The sequence below is a fragment of the Lissotriton helveticus genome, chromosome 7 (genome assembly GCF_964261635.1).
Source record: "Lissotriton helveticus chromosome 7, aLisHel1.1, whole genome shotgun sequence".
Classification (NCBI taxonomy): Eukaryota; Metazoa; Chordata; class Amphibia; order Caudata; family Salamandridae; genus Lissotriton; species Lissotriton helveticus.
Window position 1 is genome coordinate 1,254,202,531 of NC_136068.1, and position 27,597 is coordinate 1,254,230,127.

Sequence of the window (27,597 nt, forward strand, 5' to 3'; positions counted from 1 at the left end):
AGAGATGAGCGGCAGAGCATGAGTGAGCAGACACAGACAGCCACAGACAACCAGGCAGGCGGGCCCACGCGGGGCGGCGCGGTACGTACCCCCGGTGAGTCAGCAGGCAGCTGGATACAGCTGAACTGCCCGCTAACGTGATCTTCTCGCTTCGTGACTTCCTGGAGGAGAAAGGGCACATTAGGTGTTGCAATTTTTAGTTCCAGTGTCGAGACTAGAAGCGGTGCAGTCAGCAAAAGTATCCCCCCACCAAACGCCATTTTCAGTGTCAAGGTGAAAATAATACACCTAACTACAGCAGATAAAGTTCGCAGTTATAGCGCTGAACAACAGCTTTACAGAAATGGGTAAAAATTATAATAAAGCACGAGGCTTTTCTTGCGTGAATCATTGTGGAAGGAAAGCGCGCTTGACAGAAGACAGTATATGAAACGCTGTCTTGGAGTAGTGTTTGCTCACTGAAAGTAATAAGCGAGAGTTTGCCAGAAAACATGCGCAGGTAAGAGCAGTGTGCACTGCAGGCATTTCGGAGGTGACATGACAAGGGATTAAAACTCACATTTCTACTAAACACCACCCAGTTTTCTATGAATGTTTTCATTAGTGCCAATAAATAGACGCGTCTCGCAATTGCTTACCGAGGATGATTCTGTTTGGATGTCAGATGCACCAGTGAGCCAAACTCGGAGCACCCTCAAAGGAGATCAGGTGTTGGGTGTGTTGCCCCATCAAATAATAAAACCCGGCCAAATTTTTCAGAACGTTCACAGTCATTATGCATGAGACGAATTTACGTACACTGAATTTTGCTCAAGGTTATTTGCTATTTTGTAGAACACAAATCCTCTTATAAAGAAACACTTTTGGATGCACACCTAGTCATCAACTCTATCCCTCCGCCTCTGCCATTCACCTTCACTCGAGTGCCCTTTATAAGAGTGCATACAAGCACATGGCTCCTACAGATAGCTTTGGGTTGATGGGAGAGACCAATGATTGACAAGCATTGGCACTGATATAAAGAACGATCACTCCTGTGATGGGCACTCTTCCAAAACACCGTTTAGTAAATGTTTCTCATTAAGACCTCATGAAGAAACCACCTGGTAACTCTGGTCCACCAAAGGCCAATGATTTGCTCCAAGGTTAATGGGACTGGTGTCACTGAACTGAACCTTCTTCGGGGCAAGTACCAAGATAACTTTTGCTACATCCTTTCTAGTTCTTTTCTCAACTTTGTGTTAGTTTACAAACATGTCATTTGGGATGGGCTGCTAGATGCTTAAATCGATAGAGTACCTGGGTTAGATGTATAAAACATTTTTAAGGCTGCAAACGAATTGTGCCACTGGTAACCGCAAAAATGCTTTTTTAAATTTACAACCAGCAAATTGCGATTCTGTCACTTTTTATCGAATCGCAGGTTTGGTTAGCGACCAAATACCGATTCAAAATTTGGAAGGGGCATGTTTGGGCTATCACTTCCAAATTCCGAATAGTAGTGGTATGTATTAAAGTTCTGCGACTGAAATGCGGTTGCAAAATGTAAACATTTTACTAACACCTCAAAGGATGTGGTAATCTGTTCCTAAATGAGAAAGGCACCACAAGGGACTCCTTGCCCTTTGTGAATGTTAGAAAAAAATTAAGAGTTCTCTAAAAAAATAAAACAACACACTTTAATTTTTTTTTTGTTTTCACATGTCTGCTTTCCTTTGAGGGAAACGGGTTGCATTGCAAGAGAAAAATGTTTTTTTTTTTTTTTAAAGCAATCACAGGCATTGTGGTATGCTGACCTCAGCATGCAACTAACCATCCCTCTGATGGCTGTGATTCTTAGTAGGTCACAATTTGCGACCTTAGTATTCATGAGGTAGGCCAAATTACAACCCTTAATGAGTTCATAATTTGTAAAATGACCTATTTAGGACACAGGTTGCTTCACAAATTACCAGACTGGACTCAAAAATACTTGTCGCAAATTACGACCAGTATTTTGGGACCAGTTGTACATACATGATCTGGCCCATTGATCTGTTTTCCTTTGCAAAGTACTATGGCTAGAATCTGTTGCTATACCACTCATGAACGATAGATGGCAATAGTGGACAAGGGTTTCCATCATTAGAATGGGATCTCGCCTGCATACCTTACATTTTTACATGAATCATTTTATTTCAAACTAGTCTAGACTAAGGAATAACGTTCAGGGCCAAAGTCAGGTCCCTGTGCAAATACATATTGACAGAGATGGAATTATGAGTTGTGTTATAATTAGCACACCCTTGTATTTTTCACCTAATAAATTCCAGCAGGTCCATTCTGACAAAATGTATCAAGGGAAAAGGCCTGTAAAGAGGCAAAACAGTGGAATTTGATCTGTCAAATTCTTATTCTATGTGTTATGCCTCATTTACTAGTCAAAAAGTTGGAATAGGAGGATGGTAAATACATGACTCTGGGGTAATTATGTATTTATGAATAATAGAGTTGGTACTGGAGACTGCCCTTGTAGGATCCCTCCAATTCTTGGTCCGGTGACCTGTGTTAAAGGATGGGCTCTTTGCACTGTACCCAGGATGCCCCAGTTAGGCAAGGCACGCTCTTTGGTGCATTTCTTCATGTGTGTAATCAAATCTGTCATGTTTCTATACATGTGTTATTATTAGACAAAAGGGGGTTACTTACAAGCCCATTGCGTCACTTTTGCGTCACTTTTAACATGGGTAAAGTGACGCAAAAGTGGCGCTAGGGGATTGTAAATCTGCCCCAATATATTTTGCGATCTGTAGCGTTAATTGCTTTTGCGATTTGATAACGAGCTGTTCGGTCAAAGCACCGAAATACGACTCTGGTGCTAAGAATGGCGGGGCTAACATCGTATTAGAAGCAATTTAGAAGAACATAAGATAGATTGGGTGTTCGGATGGTGATGCAAAGAATGGAAATGATAGGCGGTGAGATGCAATGTGCAACCATGATTGCAGCCGAGTAGGGAATGCTGGGGACAAGAGTGCTTCCTGATCTGGTGGCAGGTGACAGAGATGAGGCCTGTACTGTAGCACTCTGCATGCCACCTCCAACCCCATTTCCCAAGGTGTCGATATTGGTAGCATTGCGCCCCGTGTTCTTTTAAGCAACAGTGGTCAAACAGCGGCTCGGTGTGCACGCAGGCACGGAAGCTGCTTCCCCTGGGAGGCCCCTGGCTCTCACTTCGCTGCTGTGTTTAAGAAGGTACACGCAAGGACACCGCAATGGCGCTGTGTACCCTGATACAAGCACGCAATTAGGCCTCCTTGCCCTGTTTTGGTGGTTAAAAAAACCAACAACCAGTAATTAGGGTGCAGAGGACTCAACCTATGGGCCCGGTGCCACTGCACCTGTTGCACTATTGACAACTACGTCCCTGACTGCAGAGGTACATGTCTCATAATGTCTGACAAGAGCTGAAAAATGACACATGACACTCCCTGTTACAAACAAAAGGGTATGTTTCCTTGCTTGATTAAAAGCCACGATGAGAAAAATGTTATTTCAAGCCTGACAGAGACAAAGCATATATGCTTTCACCAGCATGCGTCTACACCAAACCACAACATATTCGCTGGCTGTGCTGCGGGCCTTTGCAAATGTCTGCACGGTCGTTCTTCAGGTTGATGTAACAATCATAGAGACATCAATGATGAAAAAGATGATTTCACCTTCTTCTGGGCCATCTATTTAAAGTAATTAAGATCTTTACGTAATTAACGTATGGATGTAACAGAATTAATTCAAATGTATATAATCTGTTTGCTTAAAGTGATAGATATTTACATTTTCTTTATTTTAGGATGTTTGGTATAAAGTGATACTTTGTAAAAAATAAAAATAAAAAGTGAGATCCTTTTGAGCAAATTGATGCATCATAGTGCCAAAAAAATGCTCTAGTACTCTCACACAGCCCGATTCCGTAATTTGCTTTATTGCGATGGCCATAGTCTTTGGAGGGTATTTTTCCAGTATACATTTCAGTTCGCGCTCAAATGTGCTTATTTCGTTCATAATGTTCCCTTTTTTTAGATTTCTCTAGTACTTTTGATATTAACCTGTAATTGATTCATGTTTTAAAAGTAACAGAATACTTTTTTTCTTCATATTTTGCTTCCACCTCACTTCATCTGTGTGTCTTTTGCTTTCTCGCCCTAAGTGCGCCGGGCATGCCCAGACGTGGGTCCCGGGCTCACTGTGCCACTCGATTCAAGCTAGCCTGGCTGATGAGGGGTGATGCCCCGAAACTTGCCCCAGGATGCTTGTTTCCGGTCCAGGGAGGACCTGGCTTGGCAGTTCGAGCTGGAGTGTTCCTATGAGGCACAGGGTCGAGACTGATTTGTATATGGCTGGGTCTAAACTCTGGTAGCATGGTGAGCAAAAGAACGATGGATTTAAGCCAGATATCTTGACTAGGGGTGAATGCTTGATTTGCTCTCCATTCCGTCCATCATCTGGGTGTCTTTTGCACTTCATTGTGTAGCACCTGCTTCTCTCAGGGGTACATTCACAAAATGTGTGCACATAACTAATTCACATCACTCCTTGTGTGCTGTATTGTCACAGTGACGATCATAAACAGTGCTGCACACAATGCATGCTGCAGACCTTACTGTCCTCCACTCACCATTCGTGAATACAATTCTTTTGAGAGATTCATTGATTTCATAAGTTTACAAGTCATGCACTTTAACTAGGTTAGAACTGGCATTGTTTTCTTCCTCTGTCTTCTCATCCAGATCTTTGTTTTTACGTAATCAGTGTTTTACTGTTCTTCATTGCTCTGATGTTGGTGTGATAAAGTATACTACCTGGGTAGTTTGGATGCAATAGCTCTCAGATTTTTGATTATTCCCACTTTTAATGACCCTAAAACGGGTCCCATTAATTCACACATATAATACAGCAATAAACTATATGTGTATTTTGACAGTTATAACATCCTTCGATTACGCTTTTCTGTGATTTGTCATCCAATATTCCATATACTCTATTTACAGATCTGTGTCATGACATGTCTTGCAATTTTCATAGGAGAAGAACACCTCTGGTTTTTCTACAAGCTATATTGTTATTGTGCTTTTGAGGTCTCCCCTAGGCAGCGCTTGCGCTGTCTCTTCGAGACATGTTGTATTCAGGATAAGGACATGAAGCTACGCCCACTTTCTGCCATTTTTTTAATTGGCTCCTGTCCCTGTCCTTTGTAAATGGTGACTTTTCATTAGTCAATAGGCTTAGTAGTCCCTCCTTAATAACCTCCCATAAGGACACCCCCTGTTACATGTAGGCTTTGATGACAGCCTCAACACTATTTTCTTAAATAGGTTTGTCCTGACTGCAACACAGGCAGAACACACTCTCACTCAACATCTTTTTTTAAAATCATTTATCCAGTGTGGCATGTCTCAGAAACAATTATGGCGGTCGTGCCTTTCTTTTTTTATTTGCTGGCTGAACGGGGATGCATGCCATTCTTTTTCAGTTTATTTTTTGTTTTTTTTAATGGCGGCACTTGTGGTTCAGTTTTAAACATCTTCAGCTAAGGTGCGGGTGCCACGATTGCTTTAAAACTAAACAAATAGAGGAGAGGAGCCAAGATGGCGACCTGATCGGACGTGTAGTCCCTCGGCTCCGGAGACCGTCTCCTTCTTTGTGCCTATCCTGCCGGTGATCCTGTTTTTAGAAGGCACGCCGTGGAAGCCGATGTGCCCAGGCGTCCTGCGGTGCAATCCTGAGGCTTGCGACTCTTTGCGAGTGGGTGCAATGTCCGACTGAAGTTTGCGGCCCGCGACGGACCCAAGTCCGGGGTCTCGAGTGGACGCTGGGACCGGCTGCCGTGTGATCAACACCGGGCGTCAGAAGCGGCTTTGACCCGGTCGGACCATTCCCAACAGAAGCGGCCGAATTTGGAACGTGCGCTCCTTCGGACTACGGGTACCGTGCTGGTTGTGCCTGGCAGACTATCCGCAGAGATTGCATGAGTGCAGATGTCCATATCGCGACTACGGACAAGTGCTTGACCACTACCCTGCTGGCGGCGGGAGGCTCCCGATCCTTCTACCCCCTCAATGTCGGGCGGAGCGGCTTGCTTTTGGGGCGCTGTTTACGGCCGCTTTTCGGACCTGCTTAACGCCTTTCCTCGAGCTGTACGCCTTTCGCCAAAATAGCGGCTTTGCACTACTCGAGGTGTTTCCAGTGGCGATCACGAAGTGCACAATGGAGGGCAGCTTCGGAGAGACTGTATCATGGAGTGATGGTGGATGTGTGGTCCGAGACGACTCGATCGGGAGGACACATGGAACTGCTCGGGGCTATGGTGCCTTATTGGCTGCTATGGTCTCCCTTCACTCCGAAGTGTTACACTCTGCTAAAACCCTGATCAAGAAGGTGGACGTTCTAATAAGTGATCGTGGATGCTCTAAGATGGCCGCCTCGTCAGACGGTAGCGGGGCTCTTTGTTCTACGTCTGACCATGACAAGATGGCGGCGTCGCGTAGCGGTGCCTGCCCTACGACCCCAGACCCCGAGGTGCCTTTTGCTACTGCTGATTATTGCCCTGGCCGAAGTGGAAAGTATGAACTGCAATCACGGCGAGTGTTCTATCCCAGCACTGTATCTCCCTCTACCCGGAGATCGCTCCAGAAGGGGCCTGACACTGAGACTTTCATCCTTGGTTCGATTACGCTCGGTGTCACGGGTGTGGCGTACTCCTGTCCCAGCTTATTTTCATTGGCCCTGTATGTACGGGACGTGGTTGAGTGCTCTAGTCGATGTTCCCCGTTTGGACTATCGTACGCATCCCCTTGGATTCTTGGGGTTTCCGTGGTTAGCAGTGGTTGCGGAGAGAGAACTGGCCAGGGGTGAACATTTATTTTTATGGTCTGGGGATCTTCTGTTGCTGACCTGGGCATGTGGGTGGTGTGTCGCTGCCATTGTCTACGCTATGTGTCGATTCTGCATATCTAATTTATCCTGATTATACTGCTTAAGATCACCGGGCTTTTATTCTGTGTTGTTGATGTACTTGCGGGACGGTGGGGCCGAGGGACAGGCGGTGGGCTCCTCCCCTCCTTTCTTTATTTTTGAGAGTTATAGATTAGGATTCTTTTCTTACTCTCTATCTTTCGGGACTCCTTTTACTGGGCGACAGGCACACTGCTAGGGGGGGTTGGGCCGTAGCCAGCTGCAGGGGTGCAGGGTGGGGGGTGGATTGGGGGGGTTTTCCGTTTTTTCTTTTAGGTTCTATGGGCCCTCTATTCTTTTTCCTTTTTCCTTTTTCTGGGTTTAGACGTTTCACATGTGTGGTGGGCAGCGACTCTGGCATTTTATTACGGCTCCTATTTGTCAATCCTGTTTCTATGACGCCAGGTCCAACTCGTTGTCCTTGATATTCTGCTCTTGTCTATCCTACGGGAAAAATCTTTAAAATTAGACCTCATTATTCCTGTTACGTGTCCTTAGCACCTTTTCTGTTGCAATGTACTATACTTGCTAGCCCTCGGGCTCATTGCTGTGTTGTAAGTGCGGTTTTTTTGTCAATAAAGGTCTTTAAAAAACAAACAAAAAAAAAAAAACTAAACAAATAGAAAAAGAAAGTGCACATTACTTGTTTACTTTTGAAGCAATTGCGGCACCCGCGCTTTAACTTAAGATGTTTAACGCTAAAGCGCGAGTGCCTCCATTGTAACAAAAGTAAATAAATAGAAAAAAGTGTGCATCCTCCATTTTTTTCTATTTGTTTACTTTTGTTCAAATCGCAGCACCCGCACTCTAGCTTTCAACATCTTAAAGGGCGAGTGCTGCATATGCTTCAAAAGTAAAGAAATAGAAAAAAACTTTTCTTGACTTTTGAAGCAATCACGGCACCCGCACCTTAGCTTACGATATTGAAAGCTAATGTGTGGGTGCCACAATTGCTTTAAAAGTAAAGAAATAGAAAAACTCTATTTTCTATTTCTTTCCTTTTAAAGCAATCACAGCAGCCCGTCTTTAGCTGTCAACATCCTGTGCTAAAGCGTGGGTGCTGCAATTTGCGAGAGTTTGAGCAGTCGGCTTTGTAAATGGCAATGCCATTTATGTATGTGTATAAAACCTACAAGCAGTGTTTACGCACCGCTTGCAAGTTTTGTAAACACATAAATAAAAGGCATTATCATTTACAATGCCAATTACTCAAACTCTCACAAATGTGAGACCTATGTATTTCAAATGCTTGTTCTTCATGCAAACACTTTTCATTAGGACCCTCAGTGAACCCTGGTCCTTTCTGAGCATATTTACTTACACCCAAATTAGTTATTTCCAGATATGCTAAGGTTTTCGAGTATTTTGCTTATTTCTTCTATATCACTAGTGTATTTCATTATAAAAATCAGGTTTTTTGTATTATACTTGGCTTCCGGATTTTTCTTGAATGGCAAAGTTTTTCTATCTTATATCTGGTCATCTTCTACCATGAACTAGGCTTCTATCTGGCTCATGGAGCCAGAGAGGGTGAGCAGCAGTGCTAAAGGAGCAAAGGAGTCTTACCCCATAGGCCCCTATGGAGATCCACGTTTTTATCTAAAGTTCCCTGCTAACACAGCAGAGGTATTTTTGCAGAAAGTGCTCACAGCCATATCTCGAGCGAACTTTTGGCAAATCCAAGAGCGCCTTTGTCAAAATACAGTGCTAGGAAGGCAAGGCGACCCACCCAGCATTGATTGTATTTGGAGAAAAAAAGGCAAACTTCAAATGCAAAGGTTTGTTTCCGGGAAACAGAACATCAATTGCTCTGACTGTGAGGGGCAATGGTGCTTTTAACAGGAACGTTCAGGCTGCACACAGCTACCCTGGTAGCAAATAGGCTCTGCATGCCGTCCCTTTAATGTTTGGGCCTTCCAACAGTAGGAGTACAGTGGATGTGTACCAGATGGGCCACTGGGGGTCACTGATGATGAGGCAGCCAGATGAGGCTTCTCTATTTGAAACAGAGCAATTCCCATACATATAATGATGTGAAACATTCACATGTGTACGATGAATGACGTGCATCCACCACGCTATAAATGCCCCAATACATATTGGGCGTTTTCACTCACTATCAATGTCCCAATAGATATTGGGCCTTTTCACTCTATCTAGTTGTTAGCTGAAATATATTTTAGCCCCCCACATCTCACCAAGTCTGCTTTTTTCCGTGACTTGTGAGTGGGCTATTGTGGCATGCAATTTTGAATTTGATGCCATGTATTTTGCCTAAGTTGATGAAAATATTCAGATCAAAATCTCTTATGCGTATATCAATTGGGTTTTATTTTCATCTCACAAAAAAATACTCAAACAATAAATATGTCTCCATCCCATCTAAGTAGTGGATTATCCCATCCAAGGGGCCGATACCGAAGTCGTCCGGAAAGCATTCCGACCAAATCGGTTCCGGAATTCTTGTATGTACGATTCGGTCAGAAACAAGGGTTTCGGATCGGGTTCAGCAAACCCGAATTCGATTCGGAGCCCTTTTGAAAGACATCGGATCCGACTCCTGAGTTGTCGACGAGCAATAATATCAAATTAACTCAGGCATAAATGCTCATCTCACACATAGTCCCCTTCTCACTTACACATGGTCAAACATGAGCATGGAGACGGCGCTCATGGACAACCCTCACTAAAGTAATATTGTTCAATAAGAAGACACTCATTTCAATGGTGATATTAACTTACAATAAAACTGCTATTTCTGATGTGTAAATAGTTTTTTAGTGTTTGTATTCCTTGCCTTTATGCAATTTAGGGGTAAAGTTAGTTGGCTTGAATATGATTATCTAATAATCTTTTATTCATATACTATGATTCAAAGGCTTCAGCAGGTCTGTAGTGTCTAAAAAACATTGACGGATAGTTGGCATACATTTCAGAAACACAATCACAAACTCCTTTATTTGTACTGCAAACAAACCAATATAAATAACAACATTATACTTTAAAAAATATAAAATCTGCAAAATATTAATGGATCCCTAGGAAAAACAAGTTTTCCCTTGGGCTATATTCATGTCTTATAGATTTTTGGGATAAGGTATGTTACAAACATTGTAAGATATTCACTGCTATTTACGTTCTTTCATCATTAGATATCAATCATTCCTCCAATCTTCTACATAGACTTTCATCAATTATTTGCCTAATTTTATTTGTGCAGTATTTACGTTAGTCTATCCTCTCTAGGATATTTCACTTTACCCACAGTGACACTGTTTCCCTCTTTGTCTGTTGGCTGTAGCTCTAATTATGTTGTTTTTAATTCTGTGGTTTCTTTTCAAAATGTAATTTGTGTCTTTTTATTGATTACAATATGTGCTGATAAAATGGTTTTGTAGACCTTCTATCACAAATTATTAAAAAGTACCACTGTTTCTCCTTCACTTGGTGGTGATTAGAAGAAAGATTTATTTTAAGCCTACCATCAGGCCATTTTGTTATACAGTGCCTAATCTTGTTTGTTTGTCTACATCTTCATCATCTAAAACCAGTGAGAAACAATTTCTTTAGATTTACTGTATATACAAATGTTTGTAATACTATTCCTACCTAAAATCCAAATCCAAGGTTTAAATAAGAATGATCTTCTGGAGTGAGAATTTTTCATGACAAGTTAACCTGCATAGTATCTTTCTTAATTTTCCAATGATTTAACTGCTGAAGATGATATTGTGTCTCTAACAGTGGATTTGATCGTAGACTCTGTACTTCGACTTAATACAGCCATATATATTTCTTTGCAAATGGGCAAATCTTTATCGGCTTACAGACACACCTACCCACTGAAAGGACGGTGGTGTCCTCATTTAATTAATAATGCCTATTTTTTCCATCTCCACATGACATCTCTCTTTCTTCTGTGTAATATTTCTTTTAATATCTAGTCCCTATTTGCTAATCTCATCCTTACATTGATCCATCAGCCTTTTCACATATTTGACCACCAATTCTATAATTTCCCTTCAGCACTAATTCCCATTTGAATTGCATTCCATTTGCGGCTTCATGTCTTCAGATCCATGGAGATATCCATTAAACTTTCAAATGTGTATAAAGTAGTGTGTATTTCCACCAACATTTTCTTATCTTACTTTTTTACCATCCTAATTTGTAATGATCAAGTCATATTGGACATTGTGTCTATTTCCGTTTTATTTATAGCAGCTGCATTTGTCTATTCAATTATTTCTGCTGCAATGCAAACTCTACTTTCGTCTTCCAGCCTTTATAATGTCATTGAACTGCAATGTTGCCACTAATTTTGTTGCTCGATTTTCTTTAAGCATTTATTGACAGTAAATAACTGCATTTAGGCTCTCTTGTCAATTATAGCTTGACATATGCAATGGGATTGTTTTTTTTTCCAGTTTCTGAAGTTCTTTCCCAGGTTTTTTTTAAAGAAAAGGCCATTGCTTCCTTCTTTTAAGAAATGTATTCACCTTGATCATTACGCTATTTTGGAAATATACAACCTTTTAAACGCACAGTGGTTCCAGGGAGAATGAAGGAAACAACGTTTCTAACTACAGGATTTGCCACCGAGGTGTGAGGGAAGGTCATAAACCTCGAGTATGCCATATCTCCTCCTCAACCATTTTGCTTGACCTCATCATTGTTAGTTGTTGTTTCCCCTTTTACATCCGTACTCGGCTGTGGAGTTCTGCCATTTTGGTGTTCCATACTTTCCAGTTCCTCTACTGTGCTACTATGTAGCGTAACCTGCAGTTTTTCAGTGATAATTTGCTTGTGCCATCTATCTATTCTTGTTTTAAAATCAAATTAAAAAATACATATATTGTTCATATTGATTAGCCCAAATTATTTATGTGGAGTATGTCCTTAAATAGCACTTGGTGCATTTATCACCAAACATCATTACTTGCAGCTCCTTTGCTCTGAGATCTTCCCTTGTCCAATGCCAGAACCAGGGCTATGTACAGGGTGTAGCACAGGATCAGGACTTCGTTGGCCATCTGGTCCGGCATGTGTTGTGGGGACTCGTGTGTTAAATTATGCAAGGATGATGAATGAGAGGACGTCAAGGAAAGGGTTGTGATTTATGTATTAACGATGAGTAGCCAGTGAGCAGTGACTATATGGGGAAAAGCTGTCGAGTGGGATAATTTGGAGAGGGACAAAGGTTGAAGGCAATGTGACCAGTGAGAAAGAGGCTTTGGTAGTCAAGGCAAGAGAGGTTATGATGAGCATTTCTGCGGAGTGAAGAGCAGAGGGGGCAGTAACGTGGCAATTCAGTGAAAGAAAAGTGTTAATTAAGAGTTTTGTTCTGAGAAAGGACACAAAGGGAATTGCTAAATGTGGTAATAAGTTTACAAGGAAATCAAAGGAATAATAATGTTTAATACACACTTAAGGCCTGAGTACGAGTTTCGGCGATCCCTGAGCGGGTGGCACGACACCGCTCCTCTCCAGGACAGCTGAAACTTACCACCACCCACCCGCCAGATTACAAGTAATCTTGTGGTCAAGTGGGCGGGCAACGTGGCAGTCCCGCGGGGGTGCTGTTTAAAGGCTCATTATGAGCCTTAAACAACACCGCCAAGGGATCGCCAGTGCATGTTCCTGCATGGGGAGGAAAGCACCATATCATGCATTCCTTCCCTTGTAGGAACTGAGGTTTCAAATCTACAGGGGGGCACATGTGCCCCCCTGCTAACCCCCCATGCACAGGGGAAAAGAGGTAGGCCCCCTTTCTTTTCTCACCGCCAGTAGTTACGTAGAGGAAGAACCTCAATGACACCGCTGGCCGTGAGGAAAGTTATAATATGCTTGGCAGTGCCTCAGGGCACCACCAAGCATATTGCAGCCCTCAGACCATTGCGGAACCACAAGGGAACGCAATTCCCTGGCTGTTGCAGTGGTGCAATGGCAGTCTGACCACCAAAGTCCTAAAAGGGCGGTCAGACCGCCGGTGAGGTGGTGGCTGAACTGCCATTGCCGCACCCACGCAGCCTGGTGGTCCTTCGACCGCCAGGCTTGTAATCTGGGCCTTAGTTATGGGGTGAATGAGATGGATTAGATCAGTAACTTCCTTTAAATAGCAGAGGATAGCCACAGTTGGGGAATGCTGTTGTCCTGTAAGGGACAAAAAAGTCAAGATCAAACAGAATGACCCACTATCATGGATGTGTAGATGACACTTTAGTCTATTTGGCGAAGGCAACAGATTTGGCTTCAGTTTGTAATTTTTTGCTTACTGTAACGGTGCTCAAAAATGGACATTAAGTTAAGCGTCTTTAATATCAGTTAATATAAATAATTAGCTATGGGGCTCACTTGCCTATAAGTTCCCATTTACATACTAACGCCATCCTCTCAGCTTGCAAATCAGTTTAATATGTTGATGCTGGGAAATGCAGTGTTTAAACATAATACAACTATAATTTCAAATCTGGGGAAATGAAAAGGAATCGTGTTACATTCATAAACCAATCCTTAGAGCATTGGATGGATTCAAAATATTGTGGGCTTGTGCAGCTGACGTGCATCCTTTACTTAGCACCACACATAAAATCTCAGTTCTTTATTAAACCTCAACTAATCCAGTTTGGCCCTTTGTAATTGTCAATGCGTATCTCAAATTCTTTCCTTCACATTCTTCAATTCACTCCGTTTCATCACCATTTCTTTGATACATTTTGTCTTTGAGCTCTCCTCTTTCTATGTCTATGTCTTGCCCCAACAGTTCTCAGACATTGAGACATACATGAGCAGGAAACATTACCTCAGTCTGAAATCCCTCCACGAGGATGGCCACTAGCAGGTTAAACAGAACGTAGTTCCCAAACGTCATCAGTGCAATGAAATAGAGAGCAGCCCAAGAAGACGTGGAGGCCATGCCATTGTAAAGAACTTTGTTCCAATCCTCCTGGGTCAGAATCTGAAGAGAAGTACATTTGTGGAGTTAAAAGCCAGGCACTAATATTTCATTCACACTTGTTATGCAACAACACAAGAAATATTGATTAAGGATATGTGGCAGTTATTGTAGAACTTTCAATGTCATGCACACCCCTACTAATGGAAGCAAGCACTGTCAAAGCCAATAGGTCTGGCATTGGAAAGCCTCCAAATTATTTTCAAACATATGCAACAGCAGTTACCAAAATTAAAACACTATCAGCCTGATTCATGAAGCGAAATAGCGCCCGCAATCGCAGCGAAAATGCAATTGCGGGTGCAATTTACGGAATTGGCATTCAAGAACAAAATAGCGAATTCGCTAACACATAATAGCGAATACGCTAACACATAATAGCGATTACGCTATAATAGTCGCAGATTCCCGGTAGTCGAGCATTAGCGATACGGAAATAGCGACCAACCACGGAATCTGCGAAATAAATAGCGAAACGCAATATATTCTCAATCGGCATTCATGAAAAATCTACAATTGCGAAAAAACCCAAAATCGCAGTTTGCGCGGCGCAAATTAAGGACAACTCAAAGCAGGTGGTAACCATAAAAGCCATGAATAAGTAAAATTTGAAAAACCGTTGGCCAATCACCAACAGGTTCAGGCCTGACCAATCACACATAAGGACATTCAGCAGCAGCATTAGGCGTTCCACAATGCCAGGAATGTACATGGTGGTGAGGCGGCGAAGGCTACAGCGAGCAGCACGGAGGAGACGCATGAGGCAGGAAAGGATTTACCGGCAGCGGGTCACCTTGCTGGGCCAAACCAGAGAACAGATATTTGCTAAATACAGGCTGAATGGGGAAATGATCATCTGGCTGATACATGAACTTGACCCCCTTATGCAGCACCCAACAAGGCGAAACAATTCGGTGCCTACACATGTGCAGGTATTGTCTAGCCTGCACCTCCTGGCCTCCGGGAGTTTCCAGGGCATAGTAGCGGCTGCTGGGAGGATATCCCAGCCCACCATGTCACGCTGCCTCCACACTTTCGTTGACGCCATGCTCACCCAGCTCCACCGTCACATCACATTTCCCACGAGCCAACAGGAATTGGACTTGACAAAACTACAATTTTACAATGTAGCCCATTTTCCCCATGTCCTCGGCTGCATAGACTGTACCCACGTCGCCATCTGCCCACCAGCTGCCACGGAGTATATGTTCCGCAACAGAAAGTCCTACCACTCCCTCAACATAGAGATGGTCTGCAATGCCAAGACCATCATCACTGACATTGTCGCCCAGTACCCAGGGAGTACCCATGACTCCTTTATCTTCAGGCACAGCGGACTCCACACACGACTGCTCAGGGGAGAGTTTGGGGAAGGACACCTACTTGGTAAGTACACTTTGTCGACAATGTCACATTGCTATGAAGTAACTGCGCTGCACAGGCAATCAACATCTGCTCCTCTCATTCAGGTGACAGTGGCTACGCCCTACGGGAATACCTCCTGACCCCTTACCTCAACCCTGCCACACCTCAGCAACGGCGCTACAATGTTGCGCACATCCGGACAAGGAACTGTATAGAAAGGACATTTGGCCTGCTCAAGAGCAGGTTCCGTATACTGCACAAGACAGGTGGGGCCATGTATTACAGTCCTGCTGTGTGCTGCCGCATTGTGGCTGTCTGTGCAATGCTTCATAACATTGCAACCAAGCGCCGGATACCTGTTGACATCTCAGGCAGTGAATCAGAAGGGGACGACCGGCCACCAGCACATGCGCACCATGCACGCGGGGAGAACCCAGCTGAAGGCCACAGACGTCGCAACCACATCACAGAGAACAATTTCTAGCCCACCCTCTTCCCTCACCCCACAAATCACAATTGCATGCAAAATGTAATGATGACACAACGCTAATGTGTGCTGCAAAATAAATATATTTGTTTAATTCACAAAAAAAAAGGTAATCAGTACAACTATTTACTACTAACAGTATTCCTTCATACTGCAGTGTCAAAGGACAGGGCAGGCTTATAGTCAGCCTGTGCCAGTGATTGTCTGAAAGAGTCAATTGCGCCTTCTGCGCGTTATGCCCAAGCGCCTCTGAGGCTCTTCCTCTTCCGGGGCACCTGTACCTGGCGTTGCCCTGGTGCTGCGCCTAAGTGGCGGGACTAGTGTGGCAGATTGGCTGCTGATGCTGGAAGCCCCCTCACTGCCATCGTCACCCCCTACAGTGGCAGGTAGAGCAGGAGGGTGTAGTGCCGTAACTGCCGTGGTGAGGTGCTCCAGGACCCTGGTGATGTCCTCACAGCACTGTACAAGTTGGTGCTGCTGTGTTAGTGACCGCTGCGACAACTGTGAGGTGGCATTTCCAGCCACATAATTGGACCTGCTGTAGGAGGCCAGCCGGCTCATGAGCTGGTGGTGGCACCGGCTTGCTGCACTGCGCTGCTTAATCATCGCAGCAGTGTTGGCCTCCATGGCTGCAGTCATGCGGCCCATGGCCGCCGTCATGCGGTCCATGCGGTCTCCCACTCCGGCCACATTGCGCCCAATCTTGTGTAGCTGGAGCTGAATGGCACCTTGCTGCTGTGACTGGCGCTGATGGATCCTCAACATGCGTCTTTCGACGCTCAAACAGGCATGTCTCTGTCCATTGCCCCTCCTGCTGATTGCAGCAGTGGTGTGATGGCGAGACCTCCCACGCCTGCTCTGCTGGCCTGTCACTGTGGCTGGCCGATGTGTTGGCGCTGTCGCAGGCCCAGATGTCGTAGCACCAGCTGCAGGTGGTGTCACAGCAGGCGTTGCTGGTGCGGCAGGGACTGGAGGCACATTAGTGGCGTGCCTGGCTTTGGCTGTGGGTGGTCCGCCAGATGCAGGGGGTACAACGGTGGGGGTCCTGGCTTTGGCTGTGGGTGGTCCGCCAGATGCAGGGGGTACAACGGTGGGGGTCCTGGCTTTGGCTGTGGGTGGACCGCCAGATGCAGGGGCCACAACGGTGGGGGGCCTGGCTTTGGCTGTGGGTGGACCGCCAGATGCAGGGGCCACAACGGTGGGGGGCCTGGCTGCTGGTGTTGTTGCAGCGGCAGGGGCTGGTGCCTGGGTTTGCGGTGGAAAATCCTCCTCCTGGGCCTCCTCATCTATTTGCAGCCTTTCACTGTCGCTGCTTTCTGCGCCACCTGTGAGGGTAAGTGGATACTCATTAGTTGCATGTGACTGTCAGACGTGCTGATGTTACATGCATGCTGGGTGACATTCCCTGGATGGCTGTGGATTTGCGTACTTTGGAACCTGTCTGGCTGCATTGTGGTACTACTACATTGTGGACAAACTACATCTCCCACAATGCTTCAGGGCATTTCCTGATGCGCAACAAAGGCATGACTAAGGGACATTATGTGAGCCTATTTGGTCAGGGACGGTCATAGGGGACAGGGTCGCAGTCGCATGCCACTTACCTTGGGTGTCTTGGGTGGGGCGGGAGGAGTCCAGAAGTGTGACGCCAACGTACGCCACGGGGTGGGAACTGCCTGCTTCCTGGTTGTGATGTCATCACTGTGCTCGAAAAGCGACTTCCCGTTTTCCCGATCGCGCGTGATTGCGATTCGCATTCCCGATCGCACGTGATTGCGATTCGCATTCCCGATCGCACGTGATTGCGATTCGCATTCCCGACGCAGGTAGCCGGAAATAGCGATTATTCTGCGATTATCGTTAGTCGCTAACGGATTTTTCGCCCGCGTGCGAGTCGCTTTTTTTTCCGGTAATCTTCATGAATTCAGATTTGCGAGTTCTCAATAGCGGTTCGCATTTTATCGCTATTTGAGACTCGCAAATCCCGTTTTTCATGAATCAGGCTGAAAGTTCCAAAGAGTACTTGCATTGTATGCAAATTACAAGACAAACATGGAAACAAGGAAAGATGAAATGAAACCACAGGTCGGTTCGCCAGCTCTGATTCAGAAGAGGACTACTTTCTAGGTTAGGCAGATTTGCAGACAATGCTGTCACAATGTAAATAACCAGTGTCTTAAGTGGGCTGATTCAATGACCTATGCCGATGGAAGCAAAATGAGACTAACTTTTAAATCTGCCAAGGAATGAATCTGACTGACCGAAAACCATAATATGTGTGCATGTATATATATATATTATTTAACATGTGTTTCTTTCAATCTCGCATAGAGTACTCAGTATGCCTTCTAGCTCTATTATGGAGCTGATCACGAGGTTATTGGTTTTACAATCACTGTCACTTTAAAAGCACTCTTTATGCAACTTCAATTTGCCGAGTGAGCAAGCGGCTACTGGCTGCGAAACGCGTCTTGGCATAAGGGCAACAAAAACATCCTAAAGCACGAACTTACGGGTCTGTGTCCAGTTTGCAGCAAGTGACACGAGGTACCCTGCTGGCGTGCGGCATAGTCTGGATTTGGTTCATATACATATATATATATATATATATATATATATATATATATATTCACTGAAAAAACCATAGGTTATAGACCATATATAGTTAGGAATTAGCATTTACAAAACCTTGAAAATTCACTGAAAAAACCATAGGTTATAGACCATATATCGTTAGGAATTAGCATTTAAAAAACCTTATTTTACTCACACAAAACCATTGAAATTCCATATATAGTTAGTTGCACTAACTATATATCGCGCACCCGCAATCCACTGCTGATGATGTCACATATTACATCATTCATGACATGGTCAGTGACATCACTGATGACATCACTGATGACATCTCAAATGACATCACTGATGACATCACTGATGACATCATCCATTGACTGTGTGTTTCTGTAAAGTTTAAATATGTTTTACATATTGAAGAATGAGTAGATGTATAAGTGTCTGGATGAAGGATTTAGGTGCGTGACTGACTGTATGAGTGAGTGATTAAATGTGTCTCACTGAGTGCATGGGTTAGTGACTAAACTGTCTTAATTTGTGCATCATTATGTCTGTTGTTCTGTAAACTGCTGCATGTGTTGATCAGTAGCTATATGAGTAACTATATGGGTTATTGATTGATTGTCCAAGTATTTGTATGGGAGACTGAGTGTGTGTGTGGCTGGCTGGGAGATGTGTGACTCTGTGCAGATCAATGTGTACTTGTATCAATGATTGTATAAGAGAGTAAGTATGTGTTAGTATATGTTTGAAAATGTAAGGTACTCTATGTTTAAATGGAAAATGGAAAAAATAGAAAATGGAAGTGTGATTGATTCTTTACAGGACTGACTAGGTGTGTGAGTAACTCCATGGATGAGTGGCAGAGTGTGAGTGTCTGTATAGGTGTATGAGTGCATATGATAGTGTTGTAAAGATGAGTGATTGTATGTATGAATGATTGTATGGGTGAATGAGTGAATGTGTGTATAGACGTAGGAATCAGTGAGTGCGTATGTAGTAACTAGTATTGGTGTGTCAATGGTTTCAAAAATTATACTCTGTATTTAACACTGGGTGTAACAGAGGTTATATTAAAGTGTGAGGAGATGCATTGTATTGTCACATGAATGATATCATCAGTGATGTGGTCATTGATGTCAAATGAGATGTCATCAGTGATGTCATCAGTGATGTCATTTGAGATGTCATCAGTGATGTCATCAGTGATGTCACTGACCATGTCATGAATGATGTAATATGTGACATCATCAGCAGTGGATTGCGGGTGCGCGATATATAGTTAGTGCAACTAACTATATATGGAATTTTAATGGTTTTGTGTGAGTAAAATAAGGTTTTTTCAATGCTAATTCCTAACGATATATGGTCTATAACCTATGGTTTTTTCAGTGAATTTTCAAGGTTTTGTAAATGCTAATTCCTAACTATATATGGTCTATAACCTATGGTTTTTTCAGTGAATTTCAATGGTTTTTTAATAGCAAATATCATAAGCTGTCGAATGTCAAGTACGTGGTAAGTAAAAACATTTTCGTGTTTATGCACACTGATCTGCTTTGAATGCTGCCCCCCCCCCTCATTTCTATTAGGAGTACTCTCTCTTTGCAGATAGTGAAGGGTAGTTAACGCAGGCCTTTGCCCCCGTTGTAATCCGTCGTGCCTGCTTCTCTCTCCATTTGATTGATTGTTCTCTTTGGTTCATTCTCTATTTACAAACAAGCACAGAGTCGCAATACTCTGTTTAGTCTTTGCAGATAGCGAAAAATCGTGTAAAAAAACAAAAGGAATCGAGCAAAATCAGTAGGCCACTAATGGGATCTCTTTTTGACCTCGCTAAAATAGAAACATTAAGAACAACCCCTCATGACAAATACGAAACAAGTGAGATGAACTGAACTCCACGCCATGATGGCTGCAATACAGCTCGGCTCCGCCACCCACCCCGCCCAAAATAACGATAAAGAGCGGCTGCCATGATTGCTCGCGGGATGGCCACGACGGAGCTACGAAATGGTGGTGCTCTCATGCTAACGCCAGCTTCAGTCTGAAACATCCAGAAACACTGTAGACTACCAATTCGATCAGTTCCGGTAGCGCCCCAATGTAACCCGGTAGAGAAGAACTAGCCCTCCCCTCTTTGACTGATGGTTCTTGTTGCCTGTCCCTTCTGTTGTCATTTAACAGAACTATTTAGCCTGCTGAAAGGGGTTGTGTTCCGACCGCTGGTTGGTGGAGACATTTTGACTATATTCTGGACCTGCGTTGTCGCGTAATGCGTCATATGACGCGCCGCGTTAGCGCATCCGGAAGTCATCCGGGGCGCGACGCGCAGCGCGTAACGTAAGCATAACAGGTCATGTGACTTGTTAATAAAACTTTTCATTGGTTCATTTTACTTTTCTTATTTTAATGATGAAAGGCTTGGTCATATGACCTAAAAATTACGCTTTTTATTACTTCCGAACATTATTTTTTCTTAAATATATGTTATAATGTTCCAGGCTAATGTACTTTCCCGGAAAATTTACAACTGTCCTGCAAGTAAAATATATTCTTTTTTCGAGAAAAAGGGCGTTTCTTCGTCCCATGACGGAGCCGTTGAGCAAAAGAGGGTCGACCTGCTGTCTTAGTCGCCGATACGCCTGAATATGAGATTCTTATCGATCACTTTATGTTGCAGGAGTAGAAAACACAACAGCCCTTGACCATTTATCTTTACTGCGTTCCTGCGTATTATACCTTTTACCCTTCATGTAATTGGTCTGCTTTATTTCACTTGCCTTTTAATGATTCTAAAACAGTGACTATTATTAAAAACGTTACCAATGTATATACTACTACCATGTTTTCTTTTAAAAACCTTTATTGTGAAAATTTCATTATACAAATACGAGCCTATAACCACGTGGGCCGGCCACGGAGCAAACTGTAATCGTATATGATGAGTAGACATTTACACTGTAGAGGAACGTAACGGGCGGGCCATTAGGTTGCAAGAACTAAGGTGTCTAACAGTTGCGGAATCGGTGGACGTACATTTTATAATTAAAATACGACAGGGCCAGTTACAATAAAATTATCTAGATATACATTTGCGGGCAAGTACCATGCTCGACGTTAATTCGAACTTTCAATAGTACAGTAATCAATAACACATCAGAACTTAATATCAATAGGGATGTCGAAATACTCAATCAATTCTCGTCCCTGCCCGCCATGTGCTTCAAAACTGCATACGTATCTCGTGATTTCAAGGTTCTGCAACCAGTACACAACAAGGAGTTACGAGTCCCATTTATTCCGGCGCCATTTTGGGCGAGGACGGGCAGGTCCAGGATATAGTCAAAATGTCTGTACCAACCATCGACTATGATGATGTTCATATGCTGTATTTATAGAGTAACACTCATCTGTCCACATGAAATTAATTTGCCACAATCTAAACATGTCATTTTAATCTTTCCAAAGTTCTTCTAAATATTTGGGACCGTTTCCCTTGCCTCTGATGCTGTCAGTGCCACTTCTTTGATGAATGTACTGGCAGGTCGGGGGTTCTCCTCCAAATCTCTCTTTTATACAGCACTATAATTAATTGGTGCCACCTCTCCATATGACGATGCATGGTATAGTTACCATAACTATATTTTTTTTCGGTTCCTCTGGAGAGTACATCGTGGCAGATGAAGCGTATAACGTACCGGGCATTTACCTTTTTTTGCATGTAGAGGAAAGGAAAAAAAAATCGAGCGTCCGAGTTCTAAGGTGTCCCAGGGCCATTTTAGTGGACCAGGCCCAAATCCAAAGAACAGGCCGCCATTTTGAGAGTCCTGTTGCAGCCGCCTGTCGCTGTAGCATCAAGAGCGGCCAAAACTCAGCTGAATGGCAACTGAAACGGTAAAGGGGCGCCCCACTACAGCAGACGAGCCTCCACCTAGGAAGGCCCGTTCACGCCGCCTCCCCCCCCCCTTCGGGCACCCCACGCCGTTATTCGGAGCAGTATTGTAGGATGGCCACACCAGTGCAGCAACTTGCTAGACACCACCTCGGTGGTAACCGAATCTCAGCGCCTTGTGGTGTCTTCTATTCAGAAAACATTGTTGTGCTGCCTTCGACCTATTCGCCGCAAGTGCGCACGTAACTCAGCTGCATAGCTTGCTAGACACCACCTCGGTGCTAACCGAATCTCAGCGCCTTGTGGTGTCTTCTATTCCAAAAATATTGTTGCGCTGCCTTTGGCCCCATTCGCACATCGGTCCGCTACTGCCGCCATCTCACAGGCCAACGGGGCGCCCCACGCCGACTTTCAGCATTGTAGGATAGCCACACCAGTGCACCTTACTAGACACCACCTCGGTGCCATCCGGATCTTGGAATCTCAGCGCCTTGTGGTGTCTTCTATTCAGAAAATATTGTTGCGCTGCCTTTGGCCCCATTCGCACATCGGTCCGCTACTGACGCCATCTCACAGGCTAATGGGGCGCCCCACGCCGAGTTTCAGCATTGTAGGATGGCCACACCAGTACAGCAACTTGCTAGACATCACCTCGGTGCCATCCGGATCTTGGCATCTCAGCGCCTTGTGGTGTCTTCGAGTCAGAAAATATTGTTGCGCTGCCTTTGGCCCCATTCGCACATCGGTCCGCTACTGACACCATCTCACAGGCCAACAGGGCGCCCCACGCCGACTTTCAGCATTGTAGGATAGCCACACCAGTGCACCTTACTAGACACCACCTCGGTGCCATCCGGATCTTGGAATCTCAGCGCCTTGTGGTGTCTTCTATTCAGAAAATATTGTTGCGCTGCCTTTGGCCCCATTCGCACATCGGTCCGCTACTGACGCCATCTCACAGGCTAATGGGGCGCCCCACGCCGAGTTTCAGCATTGTAGGATGGCCACACCAGTACAGCAACTTGCTAGACATCACCTCGGTGCCATCTGGATCTTCGCATCTCAGCGCCTTGTGGTGTCTTCTAGTCAGAAAATATTGTTGCGCTGCCTTTGGCCCCATTCGCACATCGGTCTGCTACTGACACCATCTCACAGGCCAACAGGGCGCCCCACGCCGACTTTTACCATTGTAGGATGGCCACACCAGTGCCACAACTTGCTAGACACAACCTCGGTGCCATCCGGATCTTGGCATCTCAGCGCCTTGTGGTGTCTTCTATTCCGAAAATATTGTTGCGCTGCCTTTGGCCCCATTCGCACATCGGTCCGCTACTGACGCCATCTCACAGGCCAACGGGGCGCCCCACGCCGACTTTCAACATTGTAGGATGGCCACACCAGTGCGGCAACTTACTAGACACCACCTCGGTGCCATCCGGATCTTGGCGCGTTGTGCTGCCTTCAGCCTATTCACACATCGGTCCGCTACTGACGCGAACTCACAGGCCAACGGGGCGCCCCACGCATACTTTCAGCATTGTAGGATGGCCACACCAGTGCTGCAACTTGCTGGACACCACCTCGGTGCCATCCGGATCTTGGCGCGTTGTGTTGCCTTCGGCCTATTCGCACATCGGTCCGCTACTGACGCCGCCTCACGTGCCAACGGATTTTCTACGCTTTTTATACCCTATGCCGCATAACAGGTCATGTGACTTGTTTATAAAACTTTTCATTGGTTCATTTTACTTTTGGTTTCCTAATGATGGAAGGCTTGATCATATGACCTAAAAACAACACTTTTCATTGGATGAAAACTTTTTTTTTCCCCAAACGATGAAAGCCCCACCTTGTTTCTGGATGTTTCACACTGAAGCTGGCGTCACCATGAAAGCACCACCATCTCGTGGCTCCGTCGTGGTCATTCCGCGAGCAATCATGGCAGCCGCTCCCCACCAGAAGCCTGCAGGAGTCGGGGACCCCCAAAACTTTTGTTGAATCCTCAAGGCGGAGGGGACGCTTTCGAGAATGGGGTCCAAGACCTAGCAGACAAGCGTCCGATTTGCAAGGTGTCCCAGGGCCATTTCAGTGGACCAGGCCCAAAAAGAAAAGAGCCTGCCGCCATTTTGAGAGTCCTGTGGCAGACGCCTATCGCTGCACCGCAAGAGTGGGCGCAACTCAGCTGAATTGCGGCTTTTGACACAGTGGACCAAAAGCGGACGGAATGGCAACTGAAACGGTAAAGGGGCGCCCCACTACAACAGACGAGACTCCACCTGGAGAGGCCCGTTCACGCCGCCTCCCCCCCCCCCCCCCCCCCCCCCGGGGCACCCCACGCCGTTCTTCGGAGCAGCATTGTAGGATACCAAAACCAGTGCGGCAACTTACTGGACATCACCTTGGTGCCATCGTTCTGCTGCCTTGGAACTATTCGCACAACAGTTTGCTACTGATGACCCACCCCCCGCGACGCCCCACGCCGGATGCCGAAATCAGTGCGGCACCCAGGCAACATCACCTGGGTGCCGTCCAGAAATCTGGACGTTGTGCTGCGTTGGGACTATTCGCACAGCCGACCGCTACTTCGTTGTTTTTCCCTAAAAATGTTTATATGTTTTTACTGTTTTTGTTTTGTTGTATATATTTATAAGTTATTAAAGTTTTATAATCTTACTACTGTGTTGGAGTGCTATATATTTTTAATGTGACACATAATTGTAAAAACTTTGATGTACAAAGAGTCATCCCTGGAATCTTCCGCTTCAGGCTCGGTCCCCTCCCCAATCACAATACAGGATGGTTTTCAGATAGTAGGAACGCGTGTGCTGTGACGGATCTCATCGAGTGTGGGCCTTGATCTACTATAACTCCTTTGAAGAGGGGTGATTCTTTACAGCTGGGGCCATAAACTACATCTGCAGGGCTAGCTGATAGCCTAGGACCGGCCTGGACAATTGGACACAGAGGAAAAGGAGTGTCAGAGGGTGCGGTAGTGAATAGGGCGAAAGGGAGGTGTCGGGCGGGCACAGGGTGTGATTCTCAGGGAAGAGCAGCGCAGATGGGGGGAGGTTTATTACCCATGCATAAGACAGAGAACGAGGGTGACCAGTGCCTGGGGGAGATGCTTGCGAGGGTGGGGAGCCATGCTAAGGATCGACAGCGTGCAGAGAGTGGGTCTGGTCAAGTCATCTAAAATGGCTGCCGTGCACAACAAAAGTGTGGCATTTGAAAAAAGGCAAGATGGCGCAGACAATGTTTTTCAACACTTCCTGATTTCCTTCGAATCGAACGTTAACAGACGTTGGGGCATATTACCAAAGTTAAGCGATATTTATCCCTAACGATGCTTAGCAACAAATTTTTTACCGCTAAGCATCGTCAGAAATTATCGCAGCTAAACCTTGCTATTATCAAGGTTTATCGCAAATGCCATAAAAAACGACCGCAATGCATTAATATCGCTGAAAACTCACCGATATTCATGCATTACCGAGCTAATGCTCTTAGCCATGTTATCCACCTCCCATTGGATAACATGGCTAAGAACTGCTCAGGGCAGGTGGTAGCTTTTGGAGATATTCGCGCTTAGCGCGAATATCTCCAAAAGTTGGTAATAGGAGATAGCGATGTTAGCGACTGTTTCCAGTCGCTAACATCTTGGCATGCCCACTTTGCATGTCATTAGTGATAAATATCACTGACATGCAAAGTGGGGCCCAAGATGGTCACTATCTCCTACTAGCGGTCGCTAACTGGTGTTAGCAACAGCTAGGTAATACAGAGATAATTTTATCTCCGCGAAGCGGAGCGCTGTTACAGATATATATCTTTTTTTGAACGTTAATTTCTCAAAATCCACTGAAGCACATAAATTGAGACCTAGCAAAGGCACATGGAGCTACCAGTCCCTACAATTTTGCCAAATTTCGTGCAAATCCATTCAGCCGTTCGATTATTATTATTATTTTTTTTTTTTGCCCCGCGGGGCCCTTTTAAAACCTCCACATCAAACCTAGGGGGTCAGGGAGGATCTACTATGCCCCCTTATGGTCATTTGCCCCTTCGCTTTGGCCTCCTCTTGTCTCTCGATCCTACCGAGAGACAAGATGGCGGCCGCTACGGACTGTTTGGAATGTTTACAGACGCCGGAGAACCAATCAGCTTCGCAAAGCTCCGTTACGCGAAAAGTACGCGAAGCGGAGCGCTGTTACAGATATACATCTTTTTTTGAACGTTAATTTCTCAAAATCCACTGGAGCACATATATTGAGACCTAGCAAAGGCACATCGGGCTACCAGTCCCTACAATTTTACCAAGTTTCGTGCAAATCCATTCAGCCGTTCGATTATTATTATTATTTTTTTTTTTGCCCCGCGGGGCCCTTTTAAAACCTCCACATCAAACCTAGAGGGTCAGGGAGGATCTACTATGCCCCCTTATGGTAATTTGCCACTTCGCTTTGGCCTCCTCTTGTCTCTCGATCCTACCGAGAGACAAGATGGCGGCCGCTACGGACTGTTTGGAATGTTTACAGACGCCGGAGAACCAATCAGCTTCGCTTCACAAAGCTCCGTAACGCGTAAAGTCCGCGAACCGGAGCGCTGCCTGGTCCGCTGTTACAGATATATATCTTTTTTTGAACGTTAATTTCTCAAAATCCACTGGAGCACATATATTGAGACCTAGCAAAGGCACATCGGGCTACCAGTCCCTACAATTTTGCCATGTTTCGTGCAAATCCATTGAGCCGTTCGGGCTAAAAGTGAGGCCAACCGCCCTATGGAAAACTCAATGTTAAAAACACGTTTTGGGACCCCCCTTTTTTTCTCGGCCCCCCCTTGACGAACCCCCCCCAAATTTTCAGGGGCTGCTCAGAAACAAAATGTTCCATTTTCCTGAAAATTTCAGCCAATTCCGTCCACAAACGCCAAAGTTATTAGACATAGAATTTTCAAAAATCCCATAGAGAAAAAATCCTAACTATATATACCTACTGGCGACCGCCAGTAGGTAATATATATATATATATATATATATATATATATATATATATGCGGTATGTGGACGTCCAAAAAATCAGCAAATCAGTCAAACAGACGAAGCGAGACCCAGGAATGGTGCAAATTATTTATTAATTAGCCCAACACCAAACTGCCATGACGCGTTTCGGCTTAACGAAGCCTTGATCACATGTATATTACCTACTGGCGGTCGCCAGTAGGTATATATAGTTAGGATTTTTTCTCTATGGGATTTTTGAAAATTTTATGTCGAGGGGGGGCCGAGAAAAAAGGGGGGTCCCAAAACGCGTTTTTCCCATGCAA

The 27,597-nt window shown here is 44.9% G+C and overlaps 1 protein-coding gene across 1 annotated transcript in view; it reads right to left on the reverse strand.

Moving 5' to 3' along the window:
• The window catches only part of CACNA1G (calcium voltage-gated channel subunit alpha1 G), a 1,349,169-nt gene that overhangs the window by 435,303 nt on the left and 886,269 nt on the right, over positions 1 to 27,597 (reverse strand). The window contains exons 13-14 of the mRNA XM_078654430.1: positions 13,796 to 13,951; positions 90 to 161 (exon numbers count right to left, since the gene is read on the reverse strand). Of these exons, the coding sequence (XP_078510556.1) occupies positions 90 to 161; positions 13,796 to 13,951 (228 nt within the window). The remainder of the gene's footprint in view (positions 1 to 89; positions 162 to 13,795; positions 13,952 to 27,597) is intronic.